The sequence below is a fragment of the Misgurnus anguillicaudatus genome, chromosome 11, assembly GCF_027580225.2.
Source record: "Misgurnus anguillicaudatus chromosome 11, ASM2758022v2, whole genome shotgun sequence".
Classification (NCBI taxonomy): Eukaryota; Metazoa; Chordata; class Actinopteri; order Cypriniformes; family Cobitidae; genus Misgurnus; species Misgurnus anguillicaudatus.
In genome coordinates this window covers 31,849,329-31,873,216 of record NC_073347.2, presented here as the reverse complement: position 1 = coordinate 31,873,216, position 23,888 = coordinate 31,849,329, and the positions used below count along the sequence as shown (strand labels likewise).

Here is a 23,888-nt window from a genome sequence, read left to right as displayed (position 1 = left end):
TATAAAGATTATATATACACATATAATGTTTAAAAAGGCCACATTTTAAATAGTTTTACTTTGCATGGAGGTCCCCTTGACATCAATCTTGGATGTTCAGAACAGGTCATAAAAAGACGTCATAAAAACTTTCATTCTGGCTCCTCATGGGACGTCGAAATGACGTCTCTTTATGACGCTTTGCTCAGTGGGTAAAGGAATATTTCATTTTCTTAAAAGAAATATCCAGATAATTTACTCACCACCATGTCATCCAAAATGTTGATGTCTTTTTTTGTTCAGTCGAGAAGAAATTATGTTTTTTGAGGAAAACTTTGCAGTATTTTTCTCATTTTAATGGACTTTAATAGAGCCCAACATTTAATACTTAACACTTAACAGTTTTTTTCAACGGAGTTTTAAATGACTATAAATGATCCCAAATGAGGCATAAGGGTCTTATCTAGCGAAACGTTTGTCATTTTTGACAAGAAAATAAAAAATATGCTCTTTAAACCACAACTTTTCGTCTAGGTCCGGTCCAGCGCGACCTAACGTAAATGCGTAGTGACGTAGGGAGCCCACGTGTTACATATATAAAACACAAATTTGTGGACCATTGTAAACAATAAACTGACACAAAGACATTTATTAGTATCAGTTGACATACGACAACGTAGGAACGGTCCTCTTTCAAGACGCTTGTACACACTGGGGCGGAGTTTCGCGTTCGTCTTCTGTGACCTCTTGACGTCATGATGTATTGCGTGAGGTCACGCTGGCGCATCACGACCGGATCTAGACGAGAAGTTGTGGTTTAAAAGTGGATCTTTGTTATTTTACTTGTCAAAAATGACAATCGTTTTGCTAGATAAGACCCTTATGCCTCGTTTGGGATTGTTTATAGTCATTTGAAACTCCGTTTAAAAAACTGTTAAGTGTTGAGTTAAGTATTAAATGTTGGGCTCTATTAAAGTCCATTAAAATGAGAAAAATCCTGCAATATTTTCCTCAAAATACATAATTTCTTCTCGACTGAACAAAGAAAGACATCAACATTTTGGATGACATGGTGGTGAGTAAATTATCTGGATTTTTCTTTTAAGAAAATGGAATGACTTTAATGACTTCTTGTTTCAGGCGCAGAACCAGTTGCTCTCTTAAATAATGAATTCAGAAAATCAACCAAGGTCATAGGTTCGAACAGGGAACACGTATACAAAAAAAATAAATTGTACCTTGTTATGCACTATAAGTCGCTTTGAATAAAAGCGTATGCCAAATGCATACATAAAAAAAAAAAATAATAATAATGACAATCAAATCAACACTGGGATTTACTACAGTATTTACACACTATTTACACCGTATGCTTACCAGTGTTTACACAAAGTTTACACTGGTATTCACACAGGTATTTATACCATTGTTTTGACAGTATTTACACTGGTATTTATTCACATCAGATTTACTCTATTGTTTACACATTTATTACACTAGTGTTTACTCCAGTATGTACACCAGTATTTACACCAGTGTTTACTTCATTGTTTTGACAGTATTTACTAGGGATAGGCACGGATATTGGAATATTCGATCGGCAATAATAATTCGAATTTAAAAAATGCTATTCGAATGTTTGTTTGTTTTTAATGTGCCACCAAAGGGTTAAGACTTATTTAATGCTTTTCCACTTCATCTTTACTGTCTTTTACAGACTTAAATGTAAGATATACATGAACATTAATTCGTATGTATTTCTGATTGTTTGGCAATGCAGATTGCAGACGAATTTAAGTTTTTTTTCTTTTATCTCCGGGTTTGGCCGCGGCGCGCCATATTTGGCAACTGGGGTTCAGTGAGGGCTCACGTGTTATTAAACGTGCTTCTCCGCCGCCCGCATCAACACATCATGAGAGATTTGTAAGCTTTCCGTTATAAAGTCTACTTTATTTTGTTAATAACGAGACAGACACGGAGAACGAAATGAAACGGAGAACATTTATAATATGCGGTGCTCTTTCGAAAATGAACCGGATAACTGCACGTGGCAGTTTAAAAGCAAAGCTCCGTCTTTGTAAAATCTTGTTAAATTAAGCCAACGTTAGTAACTTTGCACAGTCAACAATAATCTATCGAGCCAGTTTACGTTATTTGTAAAATAATGTTAAATACAGATATTCAATCTTGTTCAATCCGTCTGTTGTTTTTATCGGATAACCATCATCACGAGGAAGAGTTTTCTCCGCAGCACCGGCATTATTGTATCTAGTCAGAAGAACGGGCTTTCACCGAAGCAGGTAGGGTAAAGATGGTTTCTTTATTCACAAATACATGTCAAACTAAACTGAGAAGATATTTATATGTTGACTGAGCAGTTGGTTATGTAGATGCGTTTTTTCGTTTGCTCCGGGCTCTTATTTGGAGTCTGTTTAAGGGTTTAAATGATGATAGCCTACTTTGTCAAGTCCTCAAACTTTAAACTTTGCAAGTCCTCAAACTTCGCTTAGATTTGGGGTTAGTGTATAATATTTGGTATAATATAATGTATGTAAGATCCAACCAGTAATGAATTCATTCTAACGACCGACTTGAAACTAAGGATTTGACTCAGACTGCGCTCCGCGTGGGGTTTTAACGCCTTTTTTTCTGTAGGATATGTTTTAAGAAGAATTTAAAATATATATATATATACAATTTACAATGTTTTCAACTTAAAAATACATACATACATATACATACAGAGTATAAGTTTAGCTTGTTGTGGATATTTCGTAATTATAAGCCTTCTGTGAAATTATGACAAAATGAAAAATACAAAAGACGCATGTCTTAATTAACATAATTTAAATAAACGAATATTCGAATATTCGTTATTTATGAGCTTAAATATTCGAATAGTAAATTACTGGAAAATGCCCATCCCTAGTATTTACACTGGTATTTATTTACCTCAGATTCACTCTATTGTTTACACAGTAATTACACTAGTGTTTACTCCAGTATGTACGCCAGTATTTACAGTGTTTACTCAATTGTTTACACAGTATTTACTTTGGTAATCACACCAGTACTTACTTCATTGATAACAATTTTTTTACTCCAGGATTTACACCAGTATTTACTCCAGTATGTACACTGGTATTTCACCAGTATTTTACTTCATTGTTTTCACAGCATTTAGTCCATTGTTTGCACAATATTTACACTAGTATTTACAACACTATCTATTCACCATTTACACAGTATGCACTTCAGTGTTTATACAAGTATTTACTGTGGTATTTACAACAGTATTGACTCCGGTATTTCTACGGGTATTTACACCAGATTTACTCTATTGTTTACACAGTATTTACTCCAGTAATTACACCAGTATTTACACCGGTGTTTACTTCATTGTTTTGACAGTATTTACACTGGTATATATTTACCTCAGATTTACTCTATTGTTTACACAGTAATTACAGCAGTATTTACACCAGTGTTTACTTCCTTGTTTTGACAGTATTTACACTAGTATTTATTTATCTCAGATTTACTCTATTGTTTACACAGTATTTACACCAGTGTTTCCCTCATTTTTTGACAGTATTTACACTGGTATTTATTTACCTCAGATTTACTCTATTGTTTGCACAGTATTTACTCCAGTAATTACACCAGTATTTACATCAGTGTTTACTTCATTGTTTTGACAGTATTTACACTGGTATTTATTTACCTCAGATTATATATTTATTTTATTGAGAACACATTTTTTTACTCCAGTGTTTACTCCAGTATGTATACTGGTATTTACACCAGTATTTACTTTATTGTTTTAACAGCATTTACTCCATTGTTTACACAGTTTTTACACTAGTATTTACTTCAACACTGAAGTGCACGGTATGCACTTAAGTGTTTCCACAAGTTTTTACTGTGGTATTTACCACAGTATTTACTCCCGTATTTCTACTGGGTTTTACATCAGATTTACTGTATTGTACACAGAATTTACTCCAGTAATTACACCAGCGTTACTCCAGTAATTACACCAGTATTTTACACAGTATGCACTACAATGTTTACACAAGTATTTACCGTGGTATTTACTCCAGTATTTATACTGGTATTTACACAAGATTTACTCTATTGTTTACACAGTATTTACTCCAGTAATTACACCAGCGTTACTCTAGTATTTACGCCAGTATTTAACCCATTGTTTTTACAGTATTTACTCCATTGTTTACATAGTATTTACTCCAGTATTGGCACATCAGTACTTGTTCTATTTACAGAGTATTTGCTTCAGTATTTACACCAGTGATGAATCCAGTGCAGTATTTTGATCATCACAGACACTGTATTTTCGTATGCTATTTTTTGTGCTCTTAAATCTAAACAGAATGTTGAGAAAGCTGCTTTGAATGTGTCCCCTTTCTGCAAACTGTGCATAAATGAAAGTAGTTACGTTACACTTTTCTGAACAGAAGAGAATAACTACACCAAAGCAGTTCTTGGGCAGTAAATTATAGAGAAATGCTTCTGTTTTTCTTTCATTGTGGTACTTGTGGTTTTTCTGACAGCTCGGTTTAAATGAACGTGTTGGGTATAAGAGACTTCTGTATTTAAGATGATAGTTTATAAAATATTATTTAGTTACTGTTGCAGTCAGATACATTAAACTGTAAACACAAACGTGTGTTCAGGGAGTTTAAGTCATCACCTCGTATTCACTTTGAAGATTGTTTATAAGTGGAGCTGTGAACATCTGAGACATGATTTCTTTAATCCCACTTCTGTTTCCTCTCTGATCAACCCGGCAAATCTCTCTCTTATTTTATTCATTTTTAAATTTTCCATTTCAAAACATTATTTTGTTTATTTTTATGTAACTTTCCTTGTACAGAGAGTTTGAAGATAAATGTATCATGTAGAATTAAAGCATGCTTAATTAGGAATTATTTTGACCTTTTCAGGATGTGATGTGAGGTTTTTCAACAAAATCTTAGTCAACCCACACACATGCACACATGTATCTCTGGCTGTTGTTTTGTTGTCTGATTGTGTGTCGGTTCTCACCTCACTTCTGTATTAAGTTCTTGTGAGATATTGTCAGATTGTGTTAGACCTGCCTGTTTGGTTGTTTGTTCACCAAAATGTGTTTGTGGTATTTCTCTGTATTTTCTACTAAGTGAAATACATGTTTGCATGCAAGTCAAAACCTCATGCGAGATGTCACAATGATTTTTATTAAAACGGTGTATTATTAAAGGCGGGGTGCATGTTCTCTGAAAGCCAATGTTGACATTTGAAATCACCTAAACAAACACGCCCCTACCCCAATAGAATCTAGACCTTGTTTTGATTGACTCACCCCACACATACGTAACCCAGGCCACGATATTTGTTAGTAGACACACCCTTTACTGCTGATTGGCTACAAGTGTGTTTTGGTTGTCGGCCTGACTTCCTTTTCTTAAGTGTTATTCAATATAAAATTCAGACAGGGTTTTTTTACCCTCTTTTTTTTTACCCTGCTCAACACGCAAGCTGGTTGGAAAGCTCAAATCTGACCTCATATTAGGTCATATTAGACCATACCGATATAGACACTATGGTCTCATCCTGTATCCTACTGGGAGAAATACAGACAGATATATTACCAAAACTCAATATACTGCCTATCCCTAATGTGTGTATTGTAGTTTTTCATCTCTTCTTAAAGTTAAATTTAAAACATTTTTTTGACAACAACACACATCTGTTTGGCTCATGAGTAACTGCAAGAAAAATCTACCCATCAAAAGAAAAATGTTGTATGTTTTCTTTGCATTAAGTATTTATTGCATTAATATACTGAGAGTTGTGGGGACTGGGGAGGAAAGTCTGCTTATAAAAGTTAGTTATTGATGTCATCTTTCCAGTGGATCATTGCATTTGTGTTTGTGTTAAGTAAACCGGCAGTAATCTTGCATTAACATTTATGCAGCTAAGGTTGAACCCACAACCTTTTGCAGTGCTAATGCAATGCTCAACCACTGAGCTACAGACACATTAAAGAGCACGTAGCTCGACTCACATCCAGCAGTTTATAAACACACAAAAACACCTGTGGCCTCTGCTAGACTGCTGGATATGTGTTATTTGATTCGCTTGACTTTAAAGAGCCACACAGATCCAAAATCGAAAATGACCTGTATTGCAGTGTGTCATGTAGCTGTCCATCACTGTAAACAATGTGCAAAGAAGTTAAACCAAAAAGTGCACAATTATTAGTTATATTAGTTATAAGTTATTAGTTTCTAAAGTAGGGAGTCGACTCTGAATCGCTTAAACGAGTCGTCATATGGATTGAATCTCCTGCCTGACTTTATCCACGTAATACCAACACTTTGCATAATAATCTCCGCCTACAGCCTTGCCCGGGAGAAGCGAAAACTATGACCTGCCCAAAGTTAGGGTGTAAACATCATATCACTCTGTGTTTTCAGTTTGTGTTGTTTTCACAACCAAAGGATGAAGATAGATATATGAAGAATCTGTGGTTAAAATTACTTTTTCAAGGAGGGATATACTAAACGTTTGGCTGTAAAGAATCAGTGGTTAAAATGACTTTTTCACAGAGGGATTTACTAGACGCTTGGTTCAGATGGTTCAGTACCCACTTTATTTGGAACAACATGCGTCTCCTAACCACAACCTGTAAGTATGATTATAGCTACATACTTGCTTAAATGAGTGTAAAAATGTTAATGTCTGTCCGACTCTGTCGTCGTTTTTATTGCTTGGACTATTGATGAATGATGTGTATTTATGTTGTTGTTTAAACTCTTAATATACTGTCAGAGAGTCACGTTAGCAAGCGGCTAACGCATACGGTTTTGCTACGACCCGGTTAGCTTACATAAATGCTTAAATGAGTGTAAAAACGTTTCTGTCGTCATTTTTATTGCTTGGATTAATGATGAATGATGTGTATTGATGTCGATAATGTCTTCTCAGTAAATCATGTTAGCACTAGGTCAATGCATGTTGCACTACTGTCGGTCTGTGCCACTGATCTGTGGTATGTGCGGGGACTGTGTCAGTTAACCAATCAGAGCAGAGTAGGCTACTGAAAGGTGGGCTTTAGGCAGACTGAGTCGTTGAACGGCTTTGCATGAATCGTTTGGGGATCTCTGAGAAATGAGGTAATTTTAAATGTATATTTTGAGAAATGACAGTGTTTTTTGACAATGCATGCATTTAAACCTGTTGTCCGGGACTTATAAACAGTGATAGGATGCTTAAATTGTCATCTTACTGGCTCTTTAATGTTCATTGGTTTGGACCAGCAGTCGTTAATCACAATCCTCCGACAGGTTTTCCAGCATGCTACGGGGTGCACAGCTTAGTTTACACAAAGGACTAAATGGCCAAATAATGAAGCAAAACTAATCGGTTAGTTTTTATGATTTCAGTTATTATGCAAGAACTCTGAGTCAACAGATTTCCCGTCTACCAGTTGTGGTGTGAAGTTCATTGACACAGTTTATATGACCAATCACAGAACTTGCTTTTACACAACATTTAAGCGCATCTGCACTACGTGATAGACTTGAGTTGGATCTTTTAGTGAATCAGTCGTACAGGTTCATTAAGATTCATTCACTAATCAGAAATGTTTTCAGATCATCTCACACTTTGTTTTAGAGGCATTTTTAATCACGGGTTACAATAATATAACCTTTAGTCAGTAAATGTGATGGAGCTGTTGAGAGCGAGACCACAATTATAGAAACACATTTAGCTTCACAGGGGGAAATCATTTTCAGTAAGACCATTACAAACACCAAACACCATGCAAACTGTTAAATGAAGAATGGATGGAAATTGGAAAGGAAATCTTTATTGTTGATGTAAACGCTTTAGAGTATTTCACATGATTTGCTGTTACAGTTGGGTAGGAAAGTTAAAGACCGATGGCTTTATGGGTTGTCAGGAAGAAACTGTATTAAATATGATCTCTAAAGGGGTTTCAGAGACCACCTGTCTGCCTGTGATCTATGAATGATTCATGATATTAGAAATATTTAATGAATGTTACATAGTTACTGGTGGATGAGGTTGAATCCTAAATAACACATACTGTTTGGTTGACTAGTGGGGGAGAAATGACTAAAAAAAAAAAAATCTGCATGGGAACATGTTACCAGCAGCCTTTAGGGGAAAAAATCAAATCCAAAAAATATTTCCATCTTGTTGCGAGGTCACCAGTCAGAAAGTCAAGAAAGAAAGAGAGAATGAAAGAAAGAACGAATGAATGAATGAATGATAGAAAGAACGAACGAACGAAAGAAAGAACAAACGAACGAAAAAAGTTCTTTTGTTGGCTCTTTCTTTCGTTCTTCTTTCGTTCTTTCTTTCGTTCTTTTGTTCTTTCTTTCGTTCTTCCTTTCGTTCTTTTTTGTTCGTTCTTTTGTTCTTTTTTGTTCTTTCTTTCATTCTTTTTTGTTCTTTCTTTTGTTCTTTTTTGTTCTTTCTTTCTCTGTTTATTGTTCTTTCTTTCGTTCTTCTTTGTTCTTTCTTTCGTTCTTTCTTTTGTTCTTTTTTTCATTCATTCGTTAGTTCGTTAGTTCGTTCGTTCGTTCTTTCTTTTGATCTTTTTTCATTCTTTGTTCTTTCTTTTGTTCTTTCTTTCGTTCATTCGTTCGTTCTTTCTTTCGTTTTTTAATTTTCTTTCTTTCTTTCGTTCGTGCGTTCGTTCTTTCGTTCTTTCTTTCATTCGTTATTTGTTTAGTTCGTTCTTTCTTTCGTTCTTTTGATCTTTGTTTTGTTCCTTTGTTTTTTCTTTCGTTCTTTCGTTCTTTCTTTCTTTCTTTGGTTCTTTCTTTTGTTCTTTTTTCATTCGTTCGTTTGTTCGTTCATTCTTTTTTCATTCTTTTGATCTTTTTCGTTTTTTCGTTCTTTGTTCTTTCTTCTGTTCTTTTTTTTCGTTTTTTTATTTTCTTTATTTTCTTTCGTTCTTTCTTTCATTCGTTATTTGTTTCGTTCATTCTTTCTTTCGTTCTTCTTTCTTTCTTTCTTTCTTTTTTTCGGTCTTTCGGTCTTTCTGTCCTTCTTTCTTTCGGTCCTTCTTTCTTTCGGTCTTTCTTTCTTTCGGTCTTTCTTTCTTTCGGTCTTTCTTTCTTGACTTTCTGACTGGTGTCCTTGCAACAAGATGGAAAGATTTTTTTGGACTTGATTCTTCCCCTAAAGGCTGCTGGCTTGCTCTTTACAAGTGTCCAATTGGGCTGTCCTTTTTGTTCGCAGCCAGAATTTATTTGTGCATTGCTCACTTTTTTTTCATTTTAAGCAATTGGATTTTATCTTTGGGTGAGGAGTTTTCTTTACAATTGTTCATCAATGGGCCCAAGTACTCTGTTCAATGGAAAAGGCTTTAGTTTTAATACATTTTTTATCGGGCACTGCAAAACTTGCAATTTGGAAATCAAGGAAAAACCAATTATTAGGGCAGGGTGTAATAAGTGTAGTTCTTATATTTCTGGAATTGGTGGCAGCTAAGATTAAAATTAGAATTTGAGTATTAAGTTGGTGGACTGTTTACTAATGTTTATAAATACTTGGGGCATAAATGAGGTATTGTGTTGTGCAGTGGTTCTACAACTGGGGGCCCTGAGATGGTGGCGGGGGGCCCAGTTTTATATTATTTTATAAAATACATTTATTAATCATGAATTTCTTTCTTTCGTTCTTTCTTTTCTTTTTTCTTTCGTTCGTTCTTATTCGTGCTGATATCAAAGACGTTGAATGTGTGTGTGTTTTCTGGTTCGTCTTCCATTATGGATCAGTGTAAATGAGATTATGATAATTTACTGCACTGAGATACATTAAGCACCCCATGAGGTTTCAGTGTAATCGAGAGGCCGTGGAGAGGAATGGATAGCTGTCTGTTAGATGTGTGTCCTTTAACCTGAACCTGACCTCTGACATCAAGAGCAGATTAAATTTTTTTTGGAGACAGAAGGATGCCAATAATAATGTAATTGCTAGTTTTAATTATTTGTAGTGTTCACTCCCCCAATCTCCGCTGGGAAACTACACTCCTGCTTTCATGTTCCAGCACTGATGCACTCTTTTATGGTGCGAGCGATCCTGTCTCATGCAGGTGTTGATCAAAGGGGATGTCAATGAAAAGACCTGATTGAAGACAGTGTTTTAATAAAGAATTGTGTGATGTGTTTCATATGTAGATTTTCCACAGATTTTGTTGATTTTGCAGGTGCGTTTGTTCATAAAAATAGTTTGCGTTTAGGGTATGTGAAGGATGTGTTACTGTTTAATTCGTGTGTCTGTATGTTTCACTCACAAAATCCAAAGATAACATTAGAAATTATATTAAGCATGAAGCAAAAATCTGCTTTTAAGCCCCAGTTTTTGCATTGTAAATTTTGATAGAAAAAACAAATTTTTACTGAAATGCGATATTTTTATTTTAATATATAACATTACCGTACTGTAGTAATAATGATCTTATGTGTGTGTTTTTTTTTTTTAAAGAGTTGCCAGAGAACTGGACCGACACGCGGGAGACTCTGTTGGAGGGTATGGTCTTTCAGCTGAAGTATTTGGGCATGACGTTGGTACAGGAACCCAAAGGAGAAGAGCTGTCAGCTGCAGCTGTAAAGAGAATTGTTTCTACAGTAAGACAGCACCAACATTTCTACTGTATGAGCTGCTGATGTCTGATTCATAAATTAATCTTTTGAGTTGGTTTTTTTTAATGAATCATTCAAACTCATTAAAAGATTCATTCACAAAACATCAGACTGAATAGGCTCATCGACTTATATAATGAATGTGTGTGTGTGTGTGTGTGTGTGTGTGAGTGTGTGAATATATATGCTGTCTTGTAAAAGTGTGTCTGATGTTTGTGTGTATGCTGTGTGTGGTGTTTGTGTATGCAGTGTGTGTGTGTGTGTGTTTGTGTGTGTGTGTGTGTGTGTGTGTGTGTGTGTCCTGTGTCTTGTAAAGTGTGTCTGATGTCTGTTTATATTGTGTGTGTGTGTGTGTGTGTGTGTGTGTGTCTGATGTCTGTTTATATTGTGTGTGTGTGTGTGTGTGTGTGTGTGTGTGTGAATGTATATGCTGTGTCTTGTAAAGTGTGTCTTTGCAGAATAAAAGTTTTTATTTACATTATATAAATGTGTGTACTGTGTAATAATTATGTCTATATAAATACATACACATGCATGTATATATTTAAGAAATATTTACATGTGTATACACATTTTATATTTATATTTAAAGCATATTATGTATAAATATAAATACCTAAAGTTATACATAAATGTGTGTGTATTTATATATACATAATTATTATACACAGTACACACATTTATATAATGTAAATAAAAACTTTTATTCTGCAAACGATTAGTCGCGATTAATCGTTTTGCAGCCCTAGTGTGTGTGAATGTATGTGCTAAGTGTTGTGTCTCTGTTTGTGAATGAGATGTGTATTATATAGTAAGTGTGTCCGATATTTGTTTATGTAATGTGTGTGTGAAGTGTTTGTGTGTGCTGCGTGTTGTATGTTGTGCATATGTGCAAATGCTGTGTTAAGTTCTTGTGTATGTGATGTGTTTGTGTAGTGTGTCTGTGTTTGTGTTGTTTGTGAATAAGATGCGCATTGTATAGTGTGTATGTGTGTGTGTGTGTGTGTGTGTGTGTGGGTGTGTGTAGGTGTATATGCTGTGTATGGTGTTTGTGCATGCAATGTGTGTGTGTGTGTGTGTGTGTTTGTGTGTGTGTGTGTGTGTGTGTGTGTGTGTGTGTGTGCGTGCGTGCGTGCGTGCGTGCACGTACGTGTATTGTGTGTCTGTGTGTGCGGGTATGTGTGTGCGGGTATGTGTCCTGCGTGTTGAAAATAGTGTGAGAGTATGTGTATATGCTGTGCGTAGTGTTTGTGCATGTTAACTGTTTAGTGTTTGAAATGTTACACATGAAAATTAAAATGTACTAGGAAGTAAAAAATTGTCTTTTTCTTAGAGATTTGTTTGTTTTTTATATTTATGCAGTTTCACATGGACATAATGATGATCTAGTCTGACTGCTTCATTTTACCATTATCATTTTATTTTTTATTTATCCTAATAACTTTTCTTGTAAAAACAAGCATCTAAACCCAACACTAATGGATCAAAATTCAATCAGTTTCAGTCTGAAAGCAGCTTGTTGATGCATTTCTCTCTTTTTTGTCTCTATGTCTCTCTCTCCCTCTCTCTCAGGCTAAAGCTGGTGGTAGGAAGCTTCAGAAGGTGACGCTGAACGTCTCCCCTCGAGGAATTGTTCTGTATGACGGAGTATCAAATCAGTTGATAGAGAACATATCTATATACAGGTGAGTAATCTACAGACACCTGTCATGTTTGCCTAAACTATAATTTCAGTCAAACAGCCCTTGTAGCATATAAAACTCCAAATATTTAATGCAATAAATGCAGTAGAAATGTAGTTTTAAAATAATGTATTTGCAGGTCTAGACAAGAAGTGATTATTAAAGAGCAGTAGAGCACCTATTGTCCGATTCATGTGTTTAAATTTTCTTTGGTGTGTAAGTGTGTATTAGTACATGTTATACAACAGTTATTTCCGTTTCTTGGTCACAAAGTGTAGTTTTAAGATTAGTTCAGTCGAGAATATATATGTATTATATTTAAATCTGCAGTCGATTAGTAAAGATAGCGCCTGTTTGAACGTTTGCTTAGTGAGATTCGGTACCAATTCGGTACCAATGAGAACCAAAGCATGAGCATCAGTGTTCACTCGCCCCGCTGACCACCGCCCTCTCTGGGCTACATCTCTGACAGGGATTCCCTGGCTCTCATGTTGGCCTTGTTTGTTTATGATCGTCAAAATGAGATCAAATCAGCAGTATTTGGTGTCATGATCAAACTGTTACTTGTTTTTTATTCATATTTAGTGTCTTTTGTGTTGTTATTGTTTTGGCGCGAGGTAAAAGTTAATAAAACTATACTTGTATAACGTTACTATTGCTTTCTCATTTATTCTTAACGCGATACGAGCACTCGATTATTATTATTAAACTTTGTTCTTGTCAGTACTATATAAAAGTTTTTTTATAAGTGTCAGAGAGATGTTTTTGCATGCTGCTTATAAATATACCAGTGGCGATATCTCATAACATGTTTTAATAGTCACGTCGCGATTAAATAAATGATCAATGTCCACATTTAAAAGCTGCGGCGCTTACCTGCAGTTCCACGGTGTTTTCGCGTTCTGATAAAAGATATAGCTCCAGAAAAAGTGTGTTTATATTCCTCTTTCCAAGTGTTAATCGTCCACACGATGTGACAAGACATTAATCCCATTAACTTTAACGTAACATCCAAGAGCGCTGATCTTTGACGGAATAATAACTTCGGATTGGGGATTTACAGACTGATTTATGAGCTAGTAAACTAATGAGACACACGGAGAGTGTTTAAAAACAGCGCGTCTGTGTTTTTCCATTCAGAGATGAGCCTGCTTAGGACCTCCATTCACTAGGTGGCGGAATAATACGAAAGGTGAAGCGGTTACAGTGCCGTTATCAGCACAATATCGCATAGCTCTTAGCCAATCAGATTCGAGAACCAGAAAGAACTGTTGTATAAAGAGCTATATCACACTACTACTCAAGCGATATTGCTTAATTATGCTTAATTATGCAAAAGGTACAAACCCCAGAGTAAACGATGATGAGAGTTATCGTCTCCAACGTAAATCTCTTTTCTTGGACTACAACAAACACACGGATTGTAGGCAACAGTTTACTTCCTAGGATTGGTGATGGAGACAAGGCACGCATTATCATAATTCCTCCCGCTTTTACTCGCAGCCTGTAAGTTAACTCCTGTTAGCAAACAAATCTTTCAAATATGGTAAGGAACGTCACGTTTCCGGCTGATATCAGAGGTATTCAGGCCAATCACAACGTACAGATTAGCTGACCAATCAGGGACACAGAGCTTTTCAAATCCGTGTGTTTCAGGAAGAGAGTGAAATCTGGATGTACAGTATGTGGAAAATAATGTGATTTTTTTAAACTGTAAACCACGCAAACATTGTATTATACCAAATACACAAAATAACGTTGCTTTTAGCAATGAAATGGGTGCACTTTAAACTAGTCATATTCTTAATAGCTAAATAAAAGTTATTGCGAAATCATTGAGTCTTTTATTACAGCAGTGTCTGCACTGATGAATGAATCGAACTGAACTTCTTGAAAATTATTTAGTATTTAGAAAAAAATTTACCCGGTTATGAATCTTCATCACTTTCTGGCACTTGCTCTCTCTCTTGCAATAAAACAAAAGATGTTGTTGCCGACTGAAATTCTGCCATCCATCATTTAGAGAGGTGTGGTCGAGAGAGAGGGAGAGATGTTTATATCAGAAATCTCTATCGATCTGCTTTAGTCTGTGTGAGTCTGACGGCAGACACACTGTGACCGTCACATGAGCCATGGCTGTCGTTTGTTAACACACACACACACATTGTGCAATTGTGAGTGTTTCATGAATAAACATTCAGCCTGTCATTCACAGAGACTCCAGTGATGCATGTCAAACATCACTTCGGAGAATAAAGAAACATGTTTTGCATTTTTGGATTTTTGAGGAAGTGTGCTTAAACCCATGCCTGGGTGATTCTCACGAAAACTTGGTTTTAAAAATGTCAAGCTTGAAAATGTAAAAATTGCTTAAATTTACTTTTTTTCCCACCAGACATTGAAAAACAAAGTCTGGAGTAAATGGGAACATTAATTTAAAAACTTTTACTTATCATTTAACACTTTTTGTAACATAATTTAAAAAATTAGTCCTAAAAAATCTCATTACCGCAACAGTCAGAAAACATCAACACTGACATATTTTCAAAATGACATGACAAACCTGAAAGAACATAGTTTGGAGATTCTGCACATGCATTTAAAATCAAAGTATTATGCTTCTATTAATTAAATTAACATTTAATAAGCATCTGTTGCGGTAATGATAATCAAAATGTCGTGTAAGCATTCTGACAAGACAATATTTCAAATTAACTGTAAAAAATGATCTTACCTGGTAGCCATCTTGAAGTAACTGGTCCATGTGCTTGGTCACTCAAAATCAAACTTTATTAAAATTCTGTATGTGTGCTTAAACTGTTCTCAAAAAGTGTTGCGGAGGATGAGAACATCAGGCATGGACACATCATTTTCCTAATTTTTCTTTATTATTATTTTACATGAATATTCAGTAAATATTTTTTCTGTCATCTAAAGTAGTCTAGCAAAACATCCATTTATTTTTTTTCTTAATATTTTTGTGTTAATTTGATTAAATTACAACATAACGCATGTTCAAACACAGCCGGACACATTGCGGTAATGAGAATTTCAGCAGAAAATGAGATAAAATTTACAATTATAAATTTTTATGTTGAAATCACACATTGTGCAAGGTAGAACACAGTATTGTGTTAATTCTGATGCTTTTTAATGTTACTATATTACACGTTTTAAAGCTAAAATCATTAGTGCCGTGGTGTTTCAATGGTTTCGTGAGAATCACCCGCCTGTTTTCTGGGCCTCTGAACCTGATCAGAAAGAAGTGCGTGTATGTGCTTGCCTGTGTGTTTTTAGTATAAAACAGGTCATATGGGTCATCCATCATTTGTCCTGCCCTGCTGCTGTGAGGCCGTCCCATGACAGGCTGAGCCAGCTGTCACTCAAAGCCGAGGGGAGACATCAACACAGGAGTAATTTATATCCATCAATGTGAAACCACAGATTATCCAGAGGCATTTTTGTTCACTTCTATGCCGTTTTAAATTATCTGACTCGCATTGTGCCGCAGGGACGACATATTTCTGTAGGCAAAACCCGGAAGCGAGTTAACATTTTAGCACTTCCGGTTCCATCGTCCCAAAGTCAATTGGTTTTTTGATTGTTGGCTTGGTTTGAAACATTTTAAATAAGATCTTGTGTTAACATAAGATTTAACATTACATATAAAATATTCTACGACATTAAACACACCAGTAATACACTCACTTGTGACTTTTAAAGTGGTTGCTAGCAAGTTTCTACATGGCACTACAGACTTTGCCTGGGACTTTATCACGCATGAAGATCTCAAAAACAACGCAACATGGGCACAATTTCCAACAAGATTCATCCATAAAGTATCAAAAGCTGTCAAAAGCTTGGTGGTGATGTTGATTTTAAAGTGAAGAGTTTGGTTCCAAAACGCGATAAACGCCATTTTTGAAAAAAATTAGTTACTGCCAAAATCAGTATTATATCAGTAGTTAAAAGTAAATTCTTAATTTTACGCAAAATCCAATATATATCCGATATTCTCTCATCTTTTCTCCCCTTTTTCCCAAAATGCGATAAACGCCACTCCTCCTTTTTTACAGAATGCAATAAATTTATTCCAGAAATTACAGCTCACCATTCACGCAATGTAAACAAACAATGGCAGCGCGCTGAGTACACGGAGTCCTAGTTTTCCTCATCTACTTTGTACTTCGTGATCAACAAACAAAACAAAATTATACTTTAATGGCATTGATAAACCTGTGATGGTTTTCTGTGACGGGAAAGAAATGTAAGCCATCAACATCTAATAATTTCCGCGAGAGGCATTCGGTTGCTTGTTCTCCCGACAGCATCAAGCTTCTCATGCTAAAACATGGACCCCAGAGGTTATTATGAAAACTTTACATTATTTTATTCAAAGTCAACGAAAATCGAGCAGGACCAAAACATTTTACAGCTGATCGCTGTAAAAAATGTAAAGAAACGACGTCAAGTATAACTGCAGCAATGACAGTGTTCTTAATATGACAAAGTAAGTGTTTTGGTTAATGATTTTAATCATTGTATACCACTAGTCAACTAAATAAATATAAAATGATAAAGATGAATGCACATTTATACATTGAATTAATAGATTTATAGCAATTGAAATAAAAAATGTCATGGATTTATTGCATTTTGTGGAAAAAAAAATTACCCCATGAATTACTCACTCTCAAGCAATCCGATTAGTTTAATTGATGCGATTTTGTAAAAAAAATCCATATTTCAAACTATGTAAACTGTAATAACTAGCTTCCGGTAACACCCACGCCATTCACGAGAGAGTTTAAGCGTAGTGAGCGTTGGTTGCCATGGGTACGTTGCGCAGTGAATCGCGTGAGTGCAGATGGCGTCGTTACCAGAAGCTAGTTTAAAATATGGATATTTTTCTAACAATATCACATCAATTACCCGCAAAAGACCTTTATTAAAGGAAAACACCACAGTTTTTCAATATTTTACTATGTTCTTACCTCAACTTAGACAAATGAATACATACCTATCTTTTTCAATGCATGCACTTCATCTTGCACAAAATAAAACACGGCAATTTTTTTTAAAGCAACACCAAAGAGTTTTTTAACCTTAAAATAACATTTCCCAAAAAGTTTCAGTTGTTCATCCACTCGAAACAGGGTGAACGGCACTTTCACATTCGCTTTGCAGCCCTCTATCGGCCAAAACCGCACTAATGAAGTTTCGAGTAAAAACTACAAAAACTTGCTTTACGGCAGACCTACAATCCAATCAGAGCCAGCTTTGCTGCAGTATTTACGACAGTGGTAATGGACAATTCCGCTTTCAACCTGTAGGGGGAGCAAAGAGCAAAACTCTTTAGTGTTGCTTTAAGCGAAATAAAAATGAGAACTATATTGTATGACGGAGGGGCACTTAATTTGCAGCAGTTCGACTTCGGCGCAGTAATCTTGACAGAAGTTTGAGCAAGAAGGGGAGTAGTCAGGAGTGATGATGTTACTGCGTGTCGAGGTCAAAGTGCCATACAATATAGTTCTCATTTTTATCCGCTTAAAAAATCGCCATGTTTTATTTTGTGCCACCATACTTACACGTGTAACTACTCATGTAACAGTCTTTAAATAGAGAAAACATGGAAGTGTTTGGTGGCTTCTAAATTCATCCCTGTTTGGATCCTAAGGATTGAATGGGGCTAGGTTAAATGCTAACACATTCACGACATGCTGAACAAAAATTAAGTGCAAGCTTTGAAAAAATATAGGTATGTATAAATTAGTCTAAGATGAGGTAAGAACGTAGTAAAATATTGAAAACGGTGGTGTTTTCCTTTAACCCCTTGGAGCCATGTGGATTAATTCTGCTAAGGATTAATGCACTTTTTTGGGGGTTTAAAGTCAGAAGTCATTCCCTGATCCTCGGTTTCTCCCATTATATGCTTAGAAAAGCAAGGACGTTTGATAAAATAACTCCTAATGTGTTCGTATGAAAGATGATGGACATGTGTATCTCTGATTGCTTTCATGGGCTAATTTTGATATTTGGCTGGAGTGTCGCTTTAAGTCGAGTGTTTATTCTGTTTGTCTTTTGGTTTGTGTATCTAATAATCAATGTGGTGTCTGTCTGCAGGATATCGTACTGTACTGCCGATAAGATGCATGATAAAGTGTTCGCCTACATCGTTCAGACTCAAGGCAGCGAGACGTTGGAGTGTCACGCGTACCTCTGCGCTAAGAAGAAGGTGGTGAGTATTCACAGTGTCTAGTAATGTGTGTGTGTGTGTGTGTATATGGGCATAAATCAGTGTGTAGTGAGACACACCCTGTGTTTCCTTCCTTCTGTAACGGCATCACCGTTTGTTGAGTCTTCACTTCCTCTGAAAGAGACCTAGACTGTACTTCTATGCAACACTAAAACCCCTCTTCATGTATTTCTCTCTCTTTTAGGCTCAGGCCGTGACGTTAACAGTGGCACAGGCTTTCCGTGTGGCGTTTGAGTTTTGGCAGACTGCTAAAGAAGGTACGCTAAACTTGGCCATGTAGTCCTCTTTTCCTGCACTCTTAAAATTAAAAATGCTACAAAAGATTCTTCACGCAGCAATGCCATATGGGACCATAATTGGTTCTCTAAAGAACAATGCAGTCACAATTTCTTAGATGAATGGTTTCTTTCTTATCTTTCTATAATTTAAGGAAGCTTTTTCACTACAAAAGAGTCTTTGTAGTGCAAAGACTCTTTTGTGAAACTGAAAGGGGACGTAAAAGGTTTTTTATTGACGCATACAGCCAGAAATGGTTCTTCTATGGCAGTGGTTCCCAATCCTGGTCCTCGAGGCCCCCCTGTCAGAAAGTTTTAGATGTCTCCTTATTTAACACACCTGATTTAACTCATCAGCTCGTTAGGGAGACATGTTTACCGTTTTTTGAAGTAGGCTGATAAGTTGAATCATGTGTTTTAAATAAGGAGACATCTAAAACTTTCTGGCAGGGGGGCCTCGAGGACCAGGATTGGGAAACACTGTTCTATGGCATAGTTTAGGATCTTTTCTTCTTTTATCTTCTTTTTGACTATTTTCTAAAAGTTTTGATTGATGACTTGTGTGCGATTACTATCACCAGAATAGCAAAAATAAATAATGACTTTTTAACCAAGTTTCCCGTACACTCCCCTCATCATTGGTTAAACAAACAGATAGTCCCACCCTAAACTCACACATAACCTTTTGAGTTATTTCAGAAGAAAAATACATATTGAAAGATTGAATGACATCAAAAACATGGACATTATAATTGAGGATGTTCATTAAATTTTCCCGAACGAAAGCTTGTTAACCAAACCGTTAACTGATATGATTTTAATATTAAATCGTCATTGAGTAAAAATACAATTGACGGTTGTTTGTGATCCGGTAAAAACAATACAAGCATTTTATTTAATTTGAACGTGCAAACAGCAGTAACAAATCAACAAACAGAACCAGGATTCATACATTATCAAATTTTCACGCAACATTACACTGTCAAATGGCACGCGATCAGTCCAGAGGATTAAGGGCGGACTGTGTCTTTTTTATCTACCACAGTGGCCATTTCTAAAGCAGGACACATTTAAAAAAGTTTCTGTTTGTGCAAAATAAAGATGTTTATGGTCAGGGTCTAGGACAGAGACGGACGCTCGTGAGACAGACCGTGTCATCATGCAGTTTCCAAATCATACTCAAGCACGGACACATATGCAGTACAAATGATTTCTCATACCATGGTTACTTTACCAGACAGTCAGGGCAGCAATAATTCACGTCATTTATAGGTCATTCGCAAATTAAGCATAGAAAAGTGGCTAAATTGTCTGTAGGTACGTGTTGACATGCACCGTGCGTTAAAAAATATTTTTTTTCCTTTAACTGATAATATTAATAGGTCAAAAATTCTTACCTTCAGTTAAAAGTTAACCAGTCAATATAAACATCCCTAATTATAATATATTTTTTGTTGTTGTTGTAGGGCTAAGCGATTATAACAACAATCATAATTGACGATTATTCACTTTTATATTGTAATTGCGATTAATATTGCAGATTAAAGGGATAGTTCACCCAAAAATGAAAATAATGTCATTAATGACTCCCCCTCATGTCGTTCCAAACTCGTAAGACCTCTGTTCATTTTCGGAGCACAGTTTTAGATTTAGTCCGAGAGCGTTCTGACCCTCCATTGAAAATCCATGTACAGTACACTGTCCACGTCTAGAAAGGTAATAAAAACATCATCAAAGTAGTCCATGTGACATCAGTGGGTCAGTTAGAATGTGTTGAAGCATCGAAAATACATTTTGGTCCAAAAATAAAAAAAATTACGACTTTATTCCGTATTGTCTTCTCTTTCGTGTCTGTTGCGAATGCGCGTGCACAGTGACGCTGCTGACGTGTAGATTTTTTTTCAAACTTACAGCGTGTGTCTCCTTCAGACTGTAAACAAAGCTCGGGCACAAAAAAACCTGGGGCGCATCAGATAACACGTCAGCAACGTCACTGCAGTCTTGTGCACGCGGTTCACAACAAACCCGGAAGAAAAGACAATGCTGAATAAAGTCGTAATTTTTGGACCAAAATGTATTTTCGATGCTTTAACAAATTCTAACTGACCCACTGATGTCACATGGACTACTTTGATGATGTTTTCATTACCTTTCTGGACATGGACAGTAGGGATGCACCAAAATGAAAATTCTTGGCCGAAACGGAAAATTGAAAAAAGCAATCCAAGGCCGAAAAACCGAAACATCGAAAGAAATTATTATGCCAATTATTAGTACAAATGCATTTATGGCTATCACTGTGTACTAACTTTACTAGGGGTGTGTGACGGATAAAAAAACTCACAGTTCGGATCACATTACAGTTTTTGAGGCACAGATCAGATTATTTTTCGGATCAGCAAAAAGCGGGTGGTAAAAATCTAATAAACAATAAAGAAATTGCAAACATTTATAAAAAAGAACAACGTTGTACATTAATAAGGTCTAAAATTAGCATTAGGTACAGAAATCAAATTAAATGAATCATAACACAATAAATTAAATATATTATTATTTTTATCTATTTGTCTCTTTGTCATGGGTTGTTTGATTAACATTAATGACACAGATTTAAGTAGGTTAATCTCACTGTAATCTATACATACACTTAAGACATAACCAAATGTTTTTATTAGAAAAAGAATACTGTGGAGATGATTTTGTTTATATGTGCTCTGTCAATAACAGCGAGATTTTATGTTTGCTTGTTTTTTTTAAACGCGTCTCTCTCGTATGTGCACTATTAAGGGCACTTAAACGTGCGCACACACAGAGAAGGAGGGTGAATCTCAAACAGCGCAACAGTCGCTCCACATAAAAACGTTACGTTGTGTTTCGTTGCTTTATTCGCCAAATGTACGTTAATGGATTACAGTATGAGACACATTAGCGCGACTCTCTCTAAAGTTTACACATCAAGACATGCTTAATCTTTGCAGACGCGTGCAAACAACTTGACCGTGAGTGAAACCTGCTTGAGCACGAAGGGGAGGGGCGGGTGACGACTGATCACCGTGAGTGAAACCCAAGCCCTAGCGCACAGATGGGAGGGCCGCGGTTGACATTCATTTTCGGTTGACATTTTCGGCTGGATTTTTATTTCGGCCCGAAACCGATAATGCAATTTTCGGCCAAAATTTTCGGCGACCGAAATTTTGGTGCACCCTTAATGGACAGTATACCGTACATACATTTTCAATGGAGGGTCAGAAAGTTCTCGGACTAAATATAAAACATTATTTTCATTTTTGGGTGAACTCTCCCTTTAATAGACATTACATTGAAGTTTATAAATGTTTCATAACTTTCTATGCAGCAGCTGCAAGGTAAACCCGAAACATCCCAAACTAAATAATATAATGTAAACAACAAATAATTATGGGAGATATGTTGTTAGTAAAAAATCCAAAACGATTGGCTAAAGGACACGTCAACTTATCAATTTTAAAATCTCTGATTCACCACTGTATTAGGTGCCCAAACATACTCCCAAAAATGCACAAAAACAAGCACAAAATTTTTTCACCCATAATTGTAATCCTCATTAGTTTTTAAATAATTGTGCAGCCCTGGGCTGTTGAATATAATTGTTTTTATGATGCATCGGGATGCTAATTTGAACAAGTATCGCAAGACTTGCGTCTGAAAGCAATACGCACCTTATCAATGAAGTGCACACCTCTGGAGCAGTTTTAATGCAGAACTTTGACAACTGAATCACCAGATTGAAGCAAATCATTGACATAATTATCGTAATTGAATCTATTCATGAGATCAGTGATGATTCACACTCCTAATAATTTGATTTCCCAGCAATTTCTTGTTGTGATCAACTTGATGGTCTTTACTAAATTCAATTAAAGTTTATTTCTGTTGTGCGTCTAGACAGCTTTAACACAATAAACACAATATTATTGCAAATCTTTCATCAGATGTATACTTGTAGCCATACATACCTGTATGCAAACTATACCTCACATCTGCTGTATTGAAAGTGATGTTGTGTGTCTGATAGACTTGCTAAAGGCAGCTGATTTTGTACAGCTCAGCAGAACTTAGGTAATTTTCTGCATGTTTGAACATGCATGTATGTGTGTGCTTTGAGGCTTATAATGGTTTATTTGACTGCCTAATGCAAAAACTGATCATGTAGCAGATATCAGACATTCTCTAAAGTCTCTCTTTCTTTCTCTTGCTCAGAGAAAGAGAAGCAGGTGAAGTGTGTATCAGACGAGGAGGCCGCAAGCAGCTCTCAGTCCGAGAGTTCAGCCAGTCTGGGCAGCATGAAAGGAGGTGAGCATAGACGCTTGATGTATTTTTGTCTTTCATCAATGTTTCCATAAAGCTCCACTAAAATGAAAGAGCTTCATGGCAACACTTCAGTGAGAAACAAATAACTTTGATCTAATGGTATTTTTATCTGATTTGAAAAGGTGTGGCAGATCATAAAATTAATACTCTAGCCAAATATCACAATTACCCCATGATTTACTCACCCTCAAGTAGGGGTGTAACGATTCATCGTGCAAATGCGCGTTTTCTCAATGAATGAATTTGAATGAATTACGGTGAAATCCCGGCACATCCGAACGCCAGAGGGCGCTCCCGTGCAGAAACTCCCTTTGTGCCACACAAGAAGTAGCATTACAAACGCTATTCCAGGAAATGTCTACACATGAATAGTTATATGCTGTTCTTCAAATTGTTTCAGGTATTTTCATGATAATAAAATAATATTTTGAATGATTTTGTTTAACCAGTGTTGCTTTTTTAAATGCACGTTATAAACGACTTCGACTAATAATGATTGTAGATTGATAAGGACTTCCTACTGACCAAATGCCGTAATACAGGCACAAGCTGTGCATAAAACAAAGAATCGCAGCCTCGATTTCAGACAGGCATATTTAATGAGGACCGCGATTGAATCGTGATTGAATCGTTACATCCCTACCCTCAAGCCACCTGA

General features: G+C 36.0%; 1 protein-coding gene across 2 annotated transcripts in view; it reads left to right on the top strand.

The window, feature by feature from the left end:
• Positions 1-23,888, top strand: part of ldlrap1b (low density lipoprotein receptor adaptor protein 1b) — a 52,999-nt gene that overhangs the window by 16,149 nt on the left and 12,962 nt on the right. For both annotated transcript variants that reach the window (XM_055170369.2, XM_055170370.2), the window contains exons 2-6: positions 10,510-10,652; positions 12,240-12,352; positions 18,473-18,587; positions 18,790-18,862; positions 23,120-23,212. In XM_055170369.2, the coding sequence (XP_055026344.1) occupies positions 10,510-10,652; positions 12,240-12,352; positions 18,473-18,587; positions 18,790-18,862; positions 23,120-23,212 (537 nt within the window). The remainder of the gene's footprint in view (positions 1-10,509; positions 10,653-12,239; positions 12,353-18,472; positions 18,588-18,789; positions 18,863-23,119; positions 23,213-23,888) is intronic.